The sequence below is a fragment of the Centroberyx affinis genome, unplaced genomic scaffold, assembly GCF_046629955.1.
Source record: "Centroberyx affinis isolate AG114_WGS23_722 - 3 ecotype Tasmania unplaced genomic scaffold, CSIRO-AGI_Caff_v1 ptg001322l_1, whole genome shotgun sequence".
NCBI lineage: Eukaryota > Metazoa > Chordata > Actinopteri > Beryciformes > Berycidae > Centroberyx > Centroberyx affinis.
Window position 1 is genome coordinate 93,590 of NW_027279823.1, and position 17,517 is coordinate 111,106.

The 17,517-nt window shown below is 44.9% G+C and overlaps 3 gene segments (V, D, J or C); 2 read left to right on the forward strand and 1 right to left on the reverse strand.

The window, feature by feature from the left end:
* Positions 1-3,568: 3,568 nt before the first annotated feature.
* On the forward strand, positions 3,569-4,298 carry LOC139649303 (Ig kappa chain V region 3374-like). The segment is given in 2 exon segments: positions 3,569-3,856; positions 3,964-4,298. Coding segments are annotated over 2 exon segments (387 nt in total).
* Positions 4,299-13,908: 9,610 nt separating this feature from the next.
* On the reverse strand, positions 13,909-14,360 carry LOC139649302 (Ig kappa-b4 chain C region-like). The segment is given in 1 exon segment: positions 13,909-14,360. A coding segment is annotated over 1 exon segment (267 nt).
* Positions 14,361-15,978: 1,618 nt separating this feature from the next.
* LOC139649306 (immunoglobulin kappa variable 3-20-like) lies at positions 15,979-16,350 on the forward strand. The segment is given in 1 exon segment: positions 15,979-16,350. A coding segment is annotated over 1 exon segment (372 nt).
* Positions 16,351-17,517: the final 1,167 nt, after the last annotated feature.

Consider the following 17,517-nt stretch of genomic DNA (forward strand, 5'->3'; position numbering starts at 1 on the left):
ATATAAATCTTTGATAATACGAGGAGCGCATGTGGAAACGTCCTCACACCGCCATGACACCGGAAGCCTCCCTTCATACAACACAATTTTATCTGGTAGGCGATTTTTGAACTCCTCCAGCAGGACGAGCTCCCGCAGCTGTGCAAAATCTAGGGCCTTACTGGCCTGACACCATTTATCAAACAGGATCCCCTTCTCCCGCGCAAACTCTACATAGGTCTGGTTGACAGTTTTTTCACACATTCTAAACTTTTGCCTATAAGCCTCAGGAACTAACTCATAAGCACGTAAAACAGTGGCCTTCACAATCTCATAATTTCAACTTTGTTCGATTGTAAGGCTGGCACACACCTCCTGTGCTTTTCCCACTAGTTTACAGTGTAATAGGAGAGGCCACACATCCTTTGGCCAATTCAAGGTGGCTGCAATGCGTTCAAAAGCATTGAAATATGAGTCTACCTCAGCCTCCCTGAATTGAGGAACAAGTGCAATATGCCGGCTTACATCAAAACTGTCGTGGCGGCTGGAAAGAGGTGCTGGATTGACCCCGCTCTAGCTCTAGAGCCCGCAGCCGCAGATGCATGGTCTCAGTTTCCAGCTCCCGGTTCCTCACCTCTGCCTCTTTAATCTGAAGCACCAACCTGAGCTCCTCGGCATTCATGCCTTGGAAACCAAGGGGGTCTCCGCGAGGCGATGGAACACGGTTCTCTGCATGGTGCTTCTCCTCACCACCTACAGCCATTGGAGGCATAGAAAGCAGACCTCCTTCCCCCAGCCGCTCACACAGGATCAGCTTGATTTCAGCCTTCTTGACATTCAATGGCACCTGTACATCAAAAAAGTTAGCAATAATGAGTAGATCAGCTTTCCTACATCTATCCAATTTCTCTGCAGTTGGATTTGTAGTGAAATCATCCAGCTGGAACTCCATACTGCCACACTCACAAAAGAAAAAACTGCCAACCAGAAACAAGAAAGTAGAGACATACGTTACCGTACCCAACAAACTTACCGAACGAGCTACCACCGGAAACGGACGGACGGACGAGCCCCCAATTCATGTTACGCCCCAGCCTAGGGGAAACCCGGGCGCAACATAAATGGATGGCTCCCCTCTTTCCCCACTCCCAAACACAACCAGCAAACACGTAGTTTGAGCCCCAAACAGTTTATTGTTTAAGGGAGAACAGGTGTCAGGGTGGGCAAAAGGCCAAAATAACCAAAAGGAAAGCTAACCCAGATTCCCTAATCTTACCTGTTTAAAGAAAAGAAACAAAATTACAAGAGGCTTACCTACACTCCTAACCAAGGGAAAAACAGGAGAAAAAGGATCTCAAACAACCCACCCACCCCTACAACTCCCAGGGCTGTAACAGAGCAATGAACAGGACTAATACAGAGAACTAAGATGCTGGCAGGTTGGCGGCTGGCAAAGAAAGGAGGCCATCTCTTGACAGGTGGCAGCAGCTTTATACTCTGGTGTCTCAGCAGGAACCAATCACCAGCCAGGACACACCTACACAATCACACAGCACAACCAATCATAGCACACCACCTGTTGCTCATCAGACACACAGATGAGAGAGGGAGAGAAAGCACAGAGCAGAAAAACACAACAGTACATGGAAAACCACACATAACAAAGACCACACATAACAAAGATGTCCCCAATATTTTGTACATTCAGTGTATAAATTCAAACTGTAACTTTCCTGAAACACAGGCCATTTCCTACTGCTATGGTATGAACATGATGCTCAGAAACAATGCAAAAGGAAACATCAGTTTTAGATTTTCATATCATTTTACCTCAGAGAAGAACAGACCAACCGTCCAGGTACAAATAAGATCTGACATTTTGTTTTACTCGACAGGTTGCTGCAGCGACAACAGAGCTGAAAGAGAAGAAGAAGAAGAAAAAGTGTCTCTCTTGGCTCTGTGGCCTCTTCAGGCGCAAGAGGACATAGACAGACACACACACACATTGTATTGTTGTATTATTGTATTGTATCGTTGTATCCCAAACATCTCTCTCTGACCAACTGAGAAACCTCACAGGATGAGGAGCCATGATTTGCCTCCATATAGTGCTTGGCTGTGGCATCTCACCATATCACCAGTTGGATGGCTGTTTTGTGTATTTTGACAGATGACTTATTTTGACCAACATATGCACAATAATCCTGATTTGCTGATGCTGCTGAATGCTGCTGATATATCAGTAGAACATTGTGTTTTATTCTTGTAATATTGTATTGTATAATTGTGTAATTGTTCACAAGATTGTAAACCTAGTGAACATTCTCAGTGAATATACTCCCACCTTAACATGTCAAGGTGATATGATGATTCTTCTTTTTGTATATACTTCTTCACTTCAGAGCTTTATTTATTTAAATAAAATGTTTCCTGAATATCAGCTGTGCCTTCAACTTTTCTGTCATGTTTTGGTCAAATTGTTTTCATGTTTACTATGTAATAACTAGCAGATTATTTATCATGTTTACAAAAGGCTTCATGATAGTTTCAGCATAGGGTTTTTAAACGCAAAAACCCACTGTCACCATTCTGCTTGGGTTTGGAAAATAAATAAGCCACATTCCATATATACATGAGTCTCTATCACTCAACTTTGACCCAGAACTTTTATTTGCAATGCAATAACACCAAACCCTACTCCATACATATCGCAAATATCTGTGGTGACAAAGTTGTCTTGTACACACACACACACACACACACACACACAGAGCTGTGCAGAAGCAGCACAAAACCCAGACGTATTTAGGCACAGACACGCTCATACAGACTGTGTTGAACCCAAGCCAAGGTAGGTCGTATGATTGTGAGAATAAATAGGTTTTGAGTCTAGATTTGAAGATTTCAACGTTAAAAAATTTCAAGAACATTTTCTTTCAGACAGTCTTAAAGAGGAAGTCTTTGTCAATAGAAAACTTTATAAAATCAGAATATTGTCTACATTAATTTAGCAAAAATTAAATGACATGAATCTACAAACAGACAAAAATAATTTTCAGTGCAACCATTGGTGTAGTTTTAGTTTATATTAGGAGACATGAAGAGCTTAGTGATCGCTGAAACAATATTAAATTCCAAATCTAAACAGCAATATCTTCAAGTAAGGGTTACATTTATTGAATATTGAATATAATAATATATAAAATGAATATTGAATATGAGCTCATGGAGAAATCAAAGGTACTTACAGTTAACATCCAGTCTGGTTCCTCCACCAAAAGTGAACCACAGTGATACAAACTCATTGAGCCGCCGTACAAAAACCTCTCACTCTAGAGAGACACGGCTCTCTCACTTTGAGAACAACAAACTCACAAAAATCACTCTCAGTTTGTAAAATCATGCTAGTTGACATATTAAGTAGAAAAAACCTATCAAACTATTCCACAGATTTCAAACATTTATCAATTTTGGTTTGTATATTGTTTTGACATAATTGTGTTGCAGTGATATTGATTTCTCTAGCTGTAAACTAAAACAAGACAGAAGACATTTTTTTCAGCCAATTTTACATAAAAAATGAGCGCTGATACATTGTTAATCAAGAGTTTGGTAACTTGATTGATCCATTTAGAAACAGCATCATCACAGTAATCCAAGTCCCTGTTGGAGTCAGTCAGAGCATTTCCATAGAGAGCCACTTTGCATCAGCAGCACCATGCTCCAGTGCTCTGGGAGAGTTTATAGTCCTGAGAGTTGAACACTGGATGACTGACAGCTGTCCTTCATGACAACAGAAGCCACAGAAATCCTCCTCATCAAAACATGACTTTGATCTCCATCCTCATCTGGACTCTCTTCTGCTGCTGCTTCACAGGTAAAGTCCAGAGAATCAAACTCCTCTCCTCTATGAACATCCGTCCCTCTGAAATGAAGCGGAGAAAACCATGACGGTGGTTTATGTTTTTGTCTCTGTATCCTCAGAGTCCAGAGGCCAGATCACAGTGACTCAGCCTGGAGCAGTGAGGTCTGCTCCGGGAGGCTCGGTCACCATAAGCTGTCGAACCAGTCCCAAGGTTTATCTTTGGGGTGGCAGCGATCACACATTAGCCTGGTACCAACAGAGAGATGGAGAAACTCCTAAACTGCTCATTTACGACGCTAATTCTCGAGCATCAGGGATTCCAGCTCGTTTTACAGGCAGTGGATCAGGGACTGACTTCACTCTGACCATCAGTGGAGTCCAGGCTGAAGATGCAGCAGTTTACTACTGTCAGAGTTACCATGAAATCAACAGTCAGTATGTGTTCACACAGTGATAAAGCGTCGTACAAAAACCTCCCTCAGTCACACTGAACAGAGACTGAACTGACTGCTGCAGCTGGAAGCTACTGCAGGAACTGATACAGTTCACTGAGGACACACACACACACACACACACACACACACACACACAAACACACACACACACACAGTAGCTAATCATAGGCTTTGGAGAATAGGAAAGTTTTTAGTTTGTTTTTGAAAGTGGACACAGTTGTGATGGACCTCAGGTCAGCAGGCAGCTTGTTCCAGAGAGCAGGACCACAGTAACTGATAGATCTCATGGTAACTCTGACAGTAGTAAACTGCTGCATCTTCAGCCTGGACTCCACTGATGGTCAGAGTGAAGTCAGTCCCTGATCCACTCCCTGTAAAACGTCTCTAGCCAGACTCTTCTCTTCTGTGGTTCCCCGGTGGTGGAACTAGTTGCCAAACTCCATTCGATCCGCAGAATCCCTCTCTATCCTTAAGAAAAGGCTAAAGACCCAGCTCTTTAGCGAATACCTCCTTTCATAAAAAAAAAAAATATATATTTTTTTTTTTGATGCACTCTATGCATTACCTCATAGCACTGCCTTGTAGCACTCCCTCGTAGCACCTATGTCCTGTTGGACCAGAACTTAGCTTGTTGCACTGTCTCGTAGCACCTTTGTCCTGTTGGACCAGAACTTAGCTCTATAGCACTTACTCTCGTTGTTCTCTCCTATCTAGAAACTTGCTTGTGTTGTATGCAAATCTCATGTGTAAGTCGCTTTGGATAAAAGCGTCTGCCAAATGTGAAATTGTAATTGTAATTGTAACTGAAGGCACCCTCACCAGACCTGGATCTAATTCTGGGTACAGCTAGAAGACCTCTGCCTGATGACCTGAGAGGCCTGATCGGGTTATGATCAGTCAGCAAATCAGAAATGTATTGAGGGGCCAAACCATTAGTGAAGTATTACGTAATTTCAATCAGGAAGACTACCTATCTCCGCCCCTCTCTCCCCCTAGTTTCATTCAAACTTCTCCCTATCCAATCACTGTTATACAACGCATTCCCTCGCTTTCAATATCCAATCCATGCAAACCATCTCTTTCCCTCTCTTTCTCGCAGAACCAATCATCTGAGTGGTCGAGAGTATATACACGTCATTTACTATGTCATTACGCTACTCACGAATGTGCATGCTGTCTTTCAGTCGCTGTCATTCCAGCCGTTTCGCCTCTCTTCAATCTCCTTTCAATAGTGGGCTCGCCATGTCTGATTCCGAGGACGAGCTCCTATTTCAGGGATTAAATCCGCATGAGGCTGTAGCAGAATCAGCCTCTATCAGTTCCTCCATCCGCCGTAAAAGCGCCCGCATCGCCGATCGGATCCCCTCCGGGTTCCAGTCTGACGGGTCCAAAATCCTCGCTCAGCTCGCAGAGAGAGGGATTTCTCCATCACCGGGGCTCCGGGCCTCTCAACTGCAGGATCTAGCCAGGATGACCCGGGACGGCAGCTCCGCGCCAGCATCCGAGGCCCCCCATCCAGCGGAGTTCAACCCGGCCCCCCGAGGCCGGAAAAGGAGCCGAAAGTCTTCCCCAGGCCGGGCTCCAGCCAAACGCCGGAAAAATGGCTCAGCAACCCCGGCGCCCGCTGCATCAGCTGCATCCGCTCCCATCAGCGCCCGCTCCGTCATGCCGGGACCCTCAACCGGCCCGCCAGGAACCCCAGTCGGCCCACCGGGTATTCAGGATTCGCTGCTGTTAACCATGCAGTCTCTCGTCGGATCCCTCAGCGCCATCGACGGGCGCCTTAAAGCACTGGAAAACGCCGGTCATCCGCCCGCATCGGCGCCTTACCCAGTTCCAGCCCAGCCGCAGTTCCCGGGCATGTTTCCCCCACTCCAACCGGCCGCCTTCCCGGCCCAAATAGCCGCACCCCCAGCTCTAGCAATGCAGCCTGCCCCCCAGAGTACCCTGGCCTCGGCTGTTCCCACTCCAGCGCTCGGTAGGCCTTACATTCCTTTATCTGCTAATATCTCACCCAGGCTAAGATCCCACATTTTGCAGGGTAGGGATATCAACTTAGTCAGCATCATCCTGCCATCCCCCGAATGCAGCAACAAGATCACAGGCGGCCAGGACATATCTGTCGTGCTAAAATCTGCTGATCCCCGTTTGTCCAGAGACTTGTCAATAGGGGAGTTTCTAGTGGCATCTGCTCCGTATATCCTGATCGCCGCTTAGAATTGGATGGCTATCTGGCGCTCATCGGGGATCTTAACCTAAAGTACGGGAAGAACATATTCTATCAATACCACAAAGCTTTAACCAGCAAGGCAGCCCTGTATATCTCCCAGTCCAACATCCGCCTAGACTGGTCCGTGTTAGACACCGAGCTGCTAGTCATGCTAGTAGGCGGCCATCAAGCGCTGACCTGCTTTTCATGCAGTGATGCGGGGCATTCAGCCCCGCTGTGCCCAAAGGTCCTATTCCAGTCCAGCCCCACCTCCCTCCTTCAAACTCCCCCTCCCCTCTTCGGTCAGACCGATCGCCACGGACGTCAGGTGCATTCCCACAACAGCATGGCAATCTGCAATAATTTCAACGAAGGAGTATGCTCTTACCCCAACTGCATTTTTCTTCATATCTGTAGTGCTTGCAGGGAAGCGCACCCCCGCTCAGTGTGCCCCCGTCGGATCCGCCCTCCAAGGCAGTTTTCCAAAAAGGAGGGCCAGGCTGGTTCAAAGAAATTCTGAAAATCCATCCTTCTACCCCAGTCGACGTCCCAGCTCTCGCCTCAGAACTGTCCTGCCACCCAGACCAAGTGTTCGTGGACCATCTGATCACCTGTCTCTCGCAGGGGTTCAGGGTGGGAGTCGTTTCTCCCCCCTCAGTCTCTCACGTCTCTAAAAATCTCCTGTCTGCCCTGAGAGAGCCCGAGTCAGTTGCTCAGCTGCTAGATAAAGAGATTAATAAAGGATACCTAATCGGCCCCTTCGATTCTCCTCCCTTTCCTGTCTTTCGCACAAGCCCAATAGGCGTAGCTACTCGCAAATATTCAGGCAAGAAACGCCTGATTTTCGATCTGTCATCTCCCCATCACGGCCCAATACCAAGCATCAATAGTCTAATCCCCCCCGAACCTTTTTCTCTGCACTACGCATCAGTCGACAATGCAATCCGCTTGATCAAGTTAGCGGGTCAGGGCGCATGGCTTTCCAAAGCCGACATCACCGACGCTTTCAAAGTCGTTCCCATCCACCCCTCTCAGTGGCCTCTGTTCGGCGTTAAATGGGAGTCTAAATTCTATTTCGCTGTCAGGCTCACTTTCGGTTGCAGAAGTAGCCCGTGCATTTTCAATTTTCTGTCAGAAGCGCTCTGCTGGATTTTGTTAAATAACGTCAGACTACCATCCGTACTCCACCTGCTCGACAATTTCCTGGTAATAGATCCTCCGTCTGACTCCTCCGGCTTTTCGTTAAACAAGCTTAAAGAAACGTTCCATCGTCTCGGCGTCCCTCTGTCGGAGGAAAAAACCACCGGCCCTTCCACCTCTCTCGAGTTTTTAGGCATCACTTTAGATAGCGTCCAGATGAAAGCCTCTCTCCCCATCGAGAAACTGTCCCGCATCCGCGCAATCGCACAGTCTTTCCTGTCAGCCAGCCAAATAAGCAAACGAGATCTCCTGTCGCTACTCGGCCACCTAAACTTCGCGATGCGCATTATTCCCCAAGGGCGTTCCTTCATCTCCAGACTCCTGGATCTGGCAGCATCAGTCCCCGGTCTCCATGACCCAGTCTCTCTCAACGACGGGTGCCGGTCTGACTTACGCTTCTGGTCTCTCCTGTTAGATAACTGGAACGGCATCTCGTTCTTCTATGACGAGATCGTTTTCTCATCCGACGCACTTAAATTTTTTACGGATGCCGCCCCATCCGTAGGTTTTGGGGGGTTCTATCAAGGCCATTGGTTCGCAGGGAAATGGCCTCATCAGTTTTCCGGTCTCGACAAATCATCCGCTCTGTTCGAGATTTATCCCATAGTCGCAGCTTGTCACATCTGGGGCCATTTCTGGGCTCGGAAACGCATAGCAGTAAATTGTGATAACGCAGCAGTAGTTGTATCATCAATAAAGGCCGTTCGTCATCCCCCGTCATCATGCCTTTCGTTCGGCGCCTGACCTGGCTTTCCGTAACCCACAACTTCATCATCAGAGCCAAACACATCCCCGGGCATCTCAATGTCATTGCTGATCACCTGTCTCGTTTCAATTTCCAGGCTTTCCAGAGTCTCTGCCCCGAAGCCGACCCATCTCCAGTGGCAATCCCTCCGTTTACCGCTCTGACCCTTTCCTAACTCAAAATCCCCTCCTGGCTCATCTCCTCAATTCGGCTCAGCAGTATATGAGGAAAGGATTAGCAGCGTCCACGCTGAAATCCTACGATGCGGCTTGGAGAATGTTTGCCTCGTTCTGCCTCACTGTTAGTCTGCCTCTGCACCCTATTCTAATCCCCACCGTCTGCGCCTTCATCACCTACTGCATGGACGTCCGCCACCTTCAACCTCCATACATCCGCAGCCTGGTGGCGGGCATTCAATTCTATGCTAGATGTAATGATCCTGCCTTCCCTAGTTTGTTCTCCAACCCGGCAATAAAATTATTACTTAAAGGTATTTCTAAAGTGTCTCCTTCCATTCCCGATTCTAGGAGTCCTATTACGCTTTCCATTCTTCACCAGATGATATCTTCCCTTAGGAATGGTGTGTTTTCTCCCTACATAGACACTCTACTCGAATGCGTATTCTTGTTAGCCTTTTACGGGTTCCTCAGAGTCAGCGAATTCACGTCTCTTGCTGTATTTGACCCCTCTAGTGACGTCTCATTCTCCGATTTAATATTTCATCCCGAATTCTATAGTCTCTCCCTCAAACACCGGCGGTGCTTGCATTGTAATCATTGCTCGCATCCAATCACATTTTTGCCCGTATACTTCTATGCTCCAGTATTTGAATATCAGACCTCTTTCTAGTCCTTCCTCACCTCTGTTCCTGATTTCATCCCAGCATCATATGACTAGATCTTGGTTTATTCACCATTTCAAACTGATTCTCCAAAAATGCAATCTTTCCTCGGAGAATTATTCAAGCCATTCGTTTAGAATCGGTGCTGCTACCACAGCTGCCATGCAAGGGATCTCCTCTGCCTCCCTTCAACAATTGGGACGCTGGTCATCGTCCGCATATTCTGCATACATCCGACCCGACCAAGCTGCTATATTATCCGCCCAAAGATCTCTCCATCCGTAAATTGGTAAGTGATTCATGCATATCGTTGGTGGTGGTTTTATCTCAAACCGGGTTCACTCTCAATTTCAATCCTAATTCTCGTCACCCTAAACCGGAGCTAAACTCTTCCTATCAAGCTGGCCTTCATCTACCAGCACCCTGTGTTTCTAAAAGCTGGCCTTCATCTACCAGCACCCTGTGTTTCTAAAGCTGGCCTTCATCTACCAGCACCCTGTGTTTCTGAAGCTGGCCTTCATCCACCAGCACCCCGTTGTCTAAACTGGCCTTCATCTCCCAGCACCCTGTTTCTACTCTGGCCCCCAGCACTCCGTTATTAAGCGGCCTTCATCTTCCAGCACCCCGTTCTACACCGACCTTTATCTAGCCTACCAGCACCCGTTCCTACACTGGCCTTCATCTGCCAGCCCCTCGTTTTCTTAAGCTGGCCTTCATCTCCCAGCTCCTTTAAATCTAGGTTATGTCACCTGTTTCCTACCTGCCGCAATTCCTCTTTCTTCTCAGCCTCTCTGATATTATAGCTCCACTTCATCTTAACCTCTCGTAGCATCCGACTCCCCTACTGGCACGTAGTCTAATTTGGCGAGCTCCATGGTCCCATTTTATGTATTAGCATGTCATTTTAATCTTAACTTCAATTCATTTTGGGGGGAATCCTAATTCTATCCCATTCCCGACGCCCTCCTAACTTCATCGTGGGAGGCGTGTCATCATGGAGCCTACGCCAAACTCTAATTGTTTTATTCAATAAAAAATATTCATCGAACATTCTACCTAGTCTTTCCTGATTGAAGTGAAGTATTACGTAATTTCAATCAGGAAGACTACCTATCTCCGCCCCTCTCTCCCCCTAGTTTCATTCAAACTTCTCCCTATCCAATCACTGTTATACAACGCATTCCCCCGCTTTCAATATCCAATCCATGCAAACCATCTCTTTCCCTCTCTTTCTCGCAGAACCAATCATCTGAGTGGTCGAGAGTATATACACGTCATTTACTATGTCATTACGCTACTCACGAATGTGCATGCTGTCTTTCAGTCGCTGTCATTCCAGCCATTTCGCCCCTCCTCCTCCCCTGCCACCACCAACGTCATGGCTCCAGAGGGATTCCCCGGGAGGGAATCCTAATTCTATCCCATTCCCGACGCCCTCCTAACTTCATCGTGGGAGGCGTGTCATCATGGAGCCTACGCCAAACTCTAATTGTTTTATTCAATAAAAAATATTCATCGAACATTCTACCTAGTCTTTCCTGATTGAAAGTGCTTTATAGACTATTAGCAGGGTTTTGAAGGTGATTCTGTATTGTACTGGGAGCCAATGAAGTGTTTTCAGTACCGGAGTAATATGTTCACATTTTTGTGTACGTGTAAGGACTCTGGCTGCTGCATTTTGAATGAGCTGGAGCCGTCCTACAGATTGTTTAGATAATCCTGCAAACAGAGCGTTACAGTAGTCTAACCTGCTTGAGATGAATGCATGAACCAGTTTCAGATCAGTCAGTTCAGTCAGTTTGAAATATAAATGCTCTAAGTTCTGATATATTTTTTAAGTGATAAAACGCTGTTCTAGTGATATTGGTAATGTGATTTTCAAAATTGAGATCAGTATCCAAAATAATGCCAAGTTTTCTGACTTGCTCACTGTGTTTCAGAGACAGCGATGCCAAGTGCGAGTACATTTTCTCTCTCTGATTTTTAGGACCAACTATGAGTATCTCAGTCTTGTCTGAATTCAGCTGTAAAAAGTTTCTTGACATCCAGTAATTAATATCGTCAATACAGTTTACCAGTTTGTTAACAGGACTGAGATCATCAGAGAAAGTGAAATGTACAACTGTGTGTCATCGGCATATGAATGGTAGGATATATTATTTTCTTTATGATAGTACCAAACGGGAGCATGTATAGATTGAAGAGCAGTGGCCCAAGGATTGACCCTTGTGGAACGCCAGAGAAAATCTTTGTTTCTGCAGATTTAAAACTACCTATTGAAACGTAAAAGCTCCTGTCCTTTAAATAGGATGAAAACCATAGAACAGGACCCGCTAAGCCGACTGAAACATGAAGCCTTTGAATTAAAATGTTGTGATCAACAGTGTCAAAGGCAGCAGTGAGATCAAGTAATACTAAAATCGAAGTTCTCCGTGAGTCACTGTTGATCTTAAGGTCATTGATTACTCTTATGAGAGCTGTTTCAGTACTATGATTCGCTCTGAAACCCGATTGGTATGTATCATATATATTGTGAATTGAAAGATATTCGTCCAGTTGTTTGTATACAACTTGGCCTGCTCGTCTTCCTGCAGGAGAACAGCACCTGCGCCACATGCACTCGCATCTACCTGCAAAGCCTTAGCTGATTCAAAAGCACCCTGGCAAGCGGGGGACCAAACAAAGCTTTTTGAAGGACTAACAAGTCCTGTGAGAGGAGCCACCACATCAGAGACATTTCTGCAAAATCCCCGATAATAGCCGCACATTCCAAGAAAACAACGTAATGCTTTTTTTGACTGTGGGGCTGGGAAATCGATAACTGCCTGCACTTTTGCTGCTACCGGACGCACCTGCCCTTGTCCCACCTGTTTACCCAGATAGGTTACATCGCCTTTGCCAAATTCACACTTTGCGAGGTTTAGGGTAAGGGAGGCCTCACGGAGACGGCTTAAAATGAGTGACAGTGTTTCTAGATGGTCGGACCAGGTAGAGGAGTAGGCGACCACGTCATCTAAGTATGCTTCACAATTTCTCACTCCATCCAGAACGTTATGCATGAGGCGCTGAAACGTTGGGAGCGTTGCCCAGCCCAAATGGCATAACGGTATATTGGAGGAAATTATCGGGTGTGACGAAAGCGGATATTTCTGAGGCCCGCAGCGTTAAGGGAACTTGCCAGTAACCTTTTAACAGGTCCAGCTTGGTTACAAATTTAGCTGAGCCTACTCTGTCTATACAGTCCTCCATCATAGGGAGAGGAAACGAAACGGTTCTTGTGATGGAATTGACTTTTCTGTAGTCATTGCAGAAACGAGGAGTGTTGTCGGATTTTGGGACTAAGACACAGGGAGAGCTCCACGCACTAGTACTGGGAATAGCCAATCCATGTTCAATAAGATAGCTCACCTCTTGTTGCATCATGGCCCTTTTGGTTGGATTAACCCTGTATGCATCCTGCTTAATGGGTTTATGGCCCTCCACATTGATGTCATGAAACAAGACAGTGGTTTGTCGGGGATGGTAAGAGAAAAGTAACAAATTATCCTCAATCAAATGAATAATATCTGCATGAGCAGCACCGGACAGATGAGCCAAGAAAGACTCCAAATTACTCAGTACTTCAGAATTTCTCAACCGAGCGACTGGCATCGAACCACCCTTCACACCCTGCCACTTCTTTCTTCAAACCCCTTCCTTCTAGGAAGAGGTACCAGAGCATTAGCTGTCCAACCTCACGCCTCCATATGGCTCCTACACAGAGACTGTTTGTCACCTGAATGTGCAGGCTAGGTGATTTTTAATGGAAGTATTAGAAGTCAGGTAAATGAAGGGCCTTTGTAAGGTCACTTTATTAAAGGGTGGGCACTCTTATTTTACTCAGTAGTTCTCATACTGCATAGTGTAAGGATAATGTGTAGGTGATAATGTGTTTTTGTATGTATGGTATGCTGTATGACTGTTATCTCATGTACTTCATTGTCATCTGTGTCTGTGTCTGTGTCTTTGTTTTTAATGGAGCGGCATCAAGGCAAATCCTCTGCCTCCACTGACCCCACCTATTGTTTTCCCTGTTCCTCCAAGCTGCCAGCATGGACTGGCCCAGAAATGAAATAAAATACAATAAAATAAAATGAAATAAAATAAATACACTGAGCAATAAAAATAGAGCATTTCCATTTTAGCAGCATCTCTTCAACATTGAACTGTGATGTCACAGGGCACAATGGAGAGCTGTAGGGTCGTATGGGTTGGAGGACTTGTTGATAAACTTAACACAGTCAGAAGCCTTACCAATAGGACACTTTAGTAATGAGGGATCATTTGGAGATTTTGGAGATTCTGGTAAACGCAGTCAATTTCATGTGGCATTCACTGAATTTATGAATGTGTGACAATGCATTACATATTCCCATCATTTCTTCTCAAATCAATTTTATAAAATTTTTATAAAATCCTATAGTCACTTTACCCTGAGACGAGTTCAGTCAAGTTAGTTCAGTTAAGACAGCATCATAAGACATCTGTTATTTTCATAATAATATCCATGGAAACACAACTGATTTGGTCAAAACATCTTTATTGTCTTAATATATAGAGAATATTGGCATTACAGCGAGCAAGAAAACATCACTATTTAAAGATGTAATGAGAGAGACAGAAAGAGAGAGAGAGAGAGAGAGAGAGAGAGAAGAGCAGTAGCAGAGTAAAACCAGTAGCAGCAGTCCCAGTGAGTCAGGTCAGGACTGGGAACACTGGTCTCTCCTCAGTGTCTCCGAGAGCGGACACTGGGAGCCCTGGGTGGCCTCACAGGTCACAGAGCCCACCTTCCCCCACTGGTCTGCAGGGAGCCTCAGGGTGCTGCTCCAGCTGTAGTGGCCTTCCTTCTCCAGCACCCCGGGGCTCCTGCTCTCCTCCCAGCTGCTGCTGCTGCTGCTGCTGCTGCTGCCGTCCACCTTCCAGGCCAGCCTCCAGTCTGAGGGGAAGCCCTTGTTGGCCAGGCACATGAGCGTGGCCTTCCCCTGCTGCAGCTCCACGCTGGAGGGGGGCAGCACCGTCAGGGTGGGGACCACTCGACCCACTGAGAGAGAGAGAGAGAGAGAGAGAGAGAGAGAGAGAGAGAGAGAGAGAGAGAGAGAGTCAGAGAGAGAGAGAGAGAGAGAATAAAACAAGTGCATGCAAGTGAAAATAAACTACATCCTGTGGATTGCAGGCACTCAGATGAAGAAAATGGAGAGGAGGGGAGGCTGCTAGTTCTGAGCATTTTTCTCAGAAGACTCAGCAGTAGGAGAGATTGGATGAAACTGATCTTCGATGTTTCACTTCCCTCTCTGAGCTCAGGAACTATGAAAACAGACAGGCATCATTACTGAACCATGGCAACAGACAGGTTTCACTAGTGAAGATAAAAAACACACACTTGCAGACATTTTAAATATCAAACTGAAATGTCAGTGTTTGATCATTACAAATTATGCACTGGAGCAAGAGTGTGAGTCTTTTTACTTTGTATCTTCCAGAACTCTTTGCTGAAACCAGTAAGTTGTAAGACATGGTGTGCGTTTGCTCTACTCATTTATGCAGGTTTCACTAATGAACCAGGGCAACAAACAGGCTTCATGACTGAAAAAGGCAGTTACATATATAGTTTTGTCAACTCACCTAATTACTTGATATTATATGATATTCATTGATGCTAATGGAGACGTGGTATGTCATTAAAATCATTAAACTGATAAAATGAGTAAAACAAATAATATACTCATTAAGTGCTTCGCAGAACATAAGAGATTTTTTTTGGCAACAATAAGGCTCTACATTTAAAAATTTCAAGAACATTTTCTTTTAGACAGTCTTAAAGAGGAAGTCTTTGTCAATAGAAAACGTTATAAAATCAGAATATTGTCTACATTAACCAAATCCGTTTTTTAGGAAAAATTAAATGACATGAATCTACAAACAGACAAAAATAATTTTCAGTGCAACCAAACAGTTTTTTCATTGGTGTAGTTTTATTTTATATTAGGAGACATGAAGAGCTTGGTGATCGCTGAAATAATATTCAATTCACTCTAGAGAGACACGGCTCTCACTTTGAGAACAACAAACTCACAAAAATCACTCTCAGTTTGTAAAATCATCCTAGTTGACATATTAAGTAGAAAACATCTATCAAACTATGCCACAGATTTCAAACATTTATCAATTTTGGTTTGTATATTGTTTTGACATAATTGTCTTACAGTGTTATTGATTTCTCTAGCTGTAAACTAAAACAAGACAGAAGACATTTTTTTCAGCTAATTCTACATAAAGAATGAGCGCAGACACATTGTTAATCAGGAGTTTGGTAACTTGATTGATCCATTTAGAAACAGCATCATCACAGTAATCCAAGTCCCTGTTGGAGTCAGTCAGAGCATTTCCATAGAGAGCCACTTTGCATCAGCAGCACCATGCTCCAGTGCTCTGGGAGAGTTTATAGTCCTGAGAGTTGAACACTGGATGACTGACAGCTGTCCTTCATGACAACAGAAGCCACAGAAATCCTCCTCATCAAAAGATGACTTTGATCTCCATCCTCATCTGGACTCTCCTCTGCTGCTGCTTCACAGGTAAAGTCCAGAGAATCAAACTCCTCTCCTCTATGAACATCCGTCCCTCTGAAATGAAGCGGAGAAAACCATGACGGTGGTTTATGTTTTTGTCTCTGTATCCTCAGAGTCCAGAGGCCAGATCACAGTGACTCAGCCTGGAGCAGTGAGGTCTGCTCCAGGAGGCTCGGTCACCATCAGCTGTCGAACCAGTCAGCCGGTTTATGTTCAAAGCAGCTCCTACCACCTTTTAGCCTGGTACCAACAGAGAGATGGAGAAACTCCTAAACCGCTCATTTACGCAGCTAGTTATCGAGCATCAGGGATTCCAGATCGTTTTACAGGCAGTGGATCAGGGACTGACTTCACTCTGACCATCAGTGGAGTCCAGGCTGAAGATGCAGCAGTTTACTACTGTCAGAGTTACCACTATATCAACAGTCAGCATGTGTTCACACAGTGATAAAGCGTCGTACAAAAACCTCCCTCAGTCACACTGAACAGAGATTGAACTGACTGCTGCAGCTGGAAGCTACTGCAGGAACTGATACAGTTCACTGAGGACACACACACGCACACACACACACACACACACACTTAATGATTCATGGTATTATTCATAGTGTCTCTACCAGTTTTCCTTCTGAACTTAAAACAGTCCACCTCCCACCTCAACAACCTGAAAGTTCCCCCAAATGAAGAGGACAGTTCCAGTGAAGAAGCCCAATCAGACCATTAAAAGCACAACAACATCTAGCAAAGTAAGCTGTCCTGATGCCGACCCCCAAACCACTGCTGAATGATCCAAACAGCTTATCCACGCTGGTCCTGGAATATCTGGACTGTCAGGATCCAAACAGATCAGGATGATCATTCAGTCAGCTGGATCAGGAAGCCTTGTTTAGATAGAGGAAAGTCAAGAGAGTCTTTTTCTTGAAGGAAGGGAATAGTTGGGTGAACACATGTATCTATTGTACAGACACTGAGTCAGGCCAGAAGAGGGGAATGTGGTGTGAGACTGTAGAAGGAAACCTTGGCATCAGAAAATAAAGACAAGCCACTGGAAATACAGACAAGCACCAAGAACAAGGGAATATGTTGAAAGCAGGTGTGGGCATTTTACAGACATGGACTGATAATCATTAGTATTAATAGTATTAATAATGTTATTAATATTAATAGTACTTTATTGAATAGCACTTTTTAAGACAGAGTCATAGACAAACTAACAGTGGCTCAAAACCATTTAGATGAACAATAAAAATCCCAGGATTTAATTAAAAACATAAAGGCTAAAACAAGAGGAATAGATGAAAACAAATGACATTAAAAGCCTGTATTAGTTTTTCTATCCTGATGGGACTGTAGGAGTAGTCTCTTCTAGGACAACAACGCCCTGACACTTTATTAAGACCTTTTATTAAGTTGATACATAACCTATTCAAACCTCATAGAATACATAACCTGGGTCAAAAAATAAGTATTTAAGCTGTGATTTGGATCATACAGGATGGTTTTGATGTTTGAAATCTGCTTGACCTTTCAGCAGTCATAATATTTCAATATAAAAAGGCAGCAGATATCCTTATACCTGTTGAGCCTCACTGTGGCCTGGTAGTTTGGATTTTGC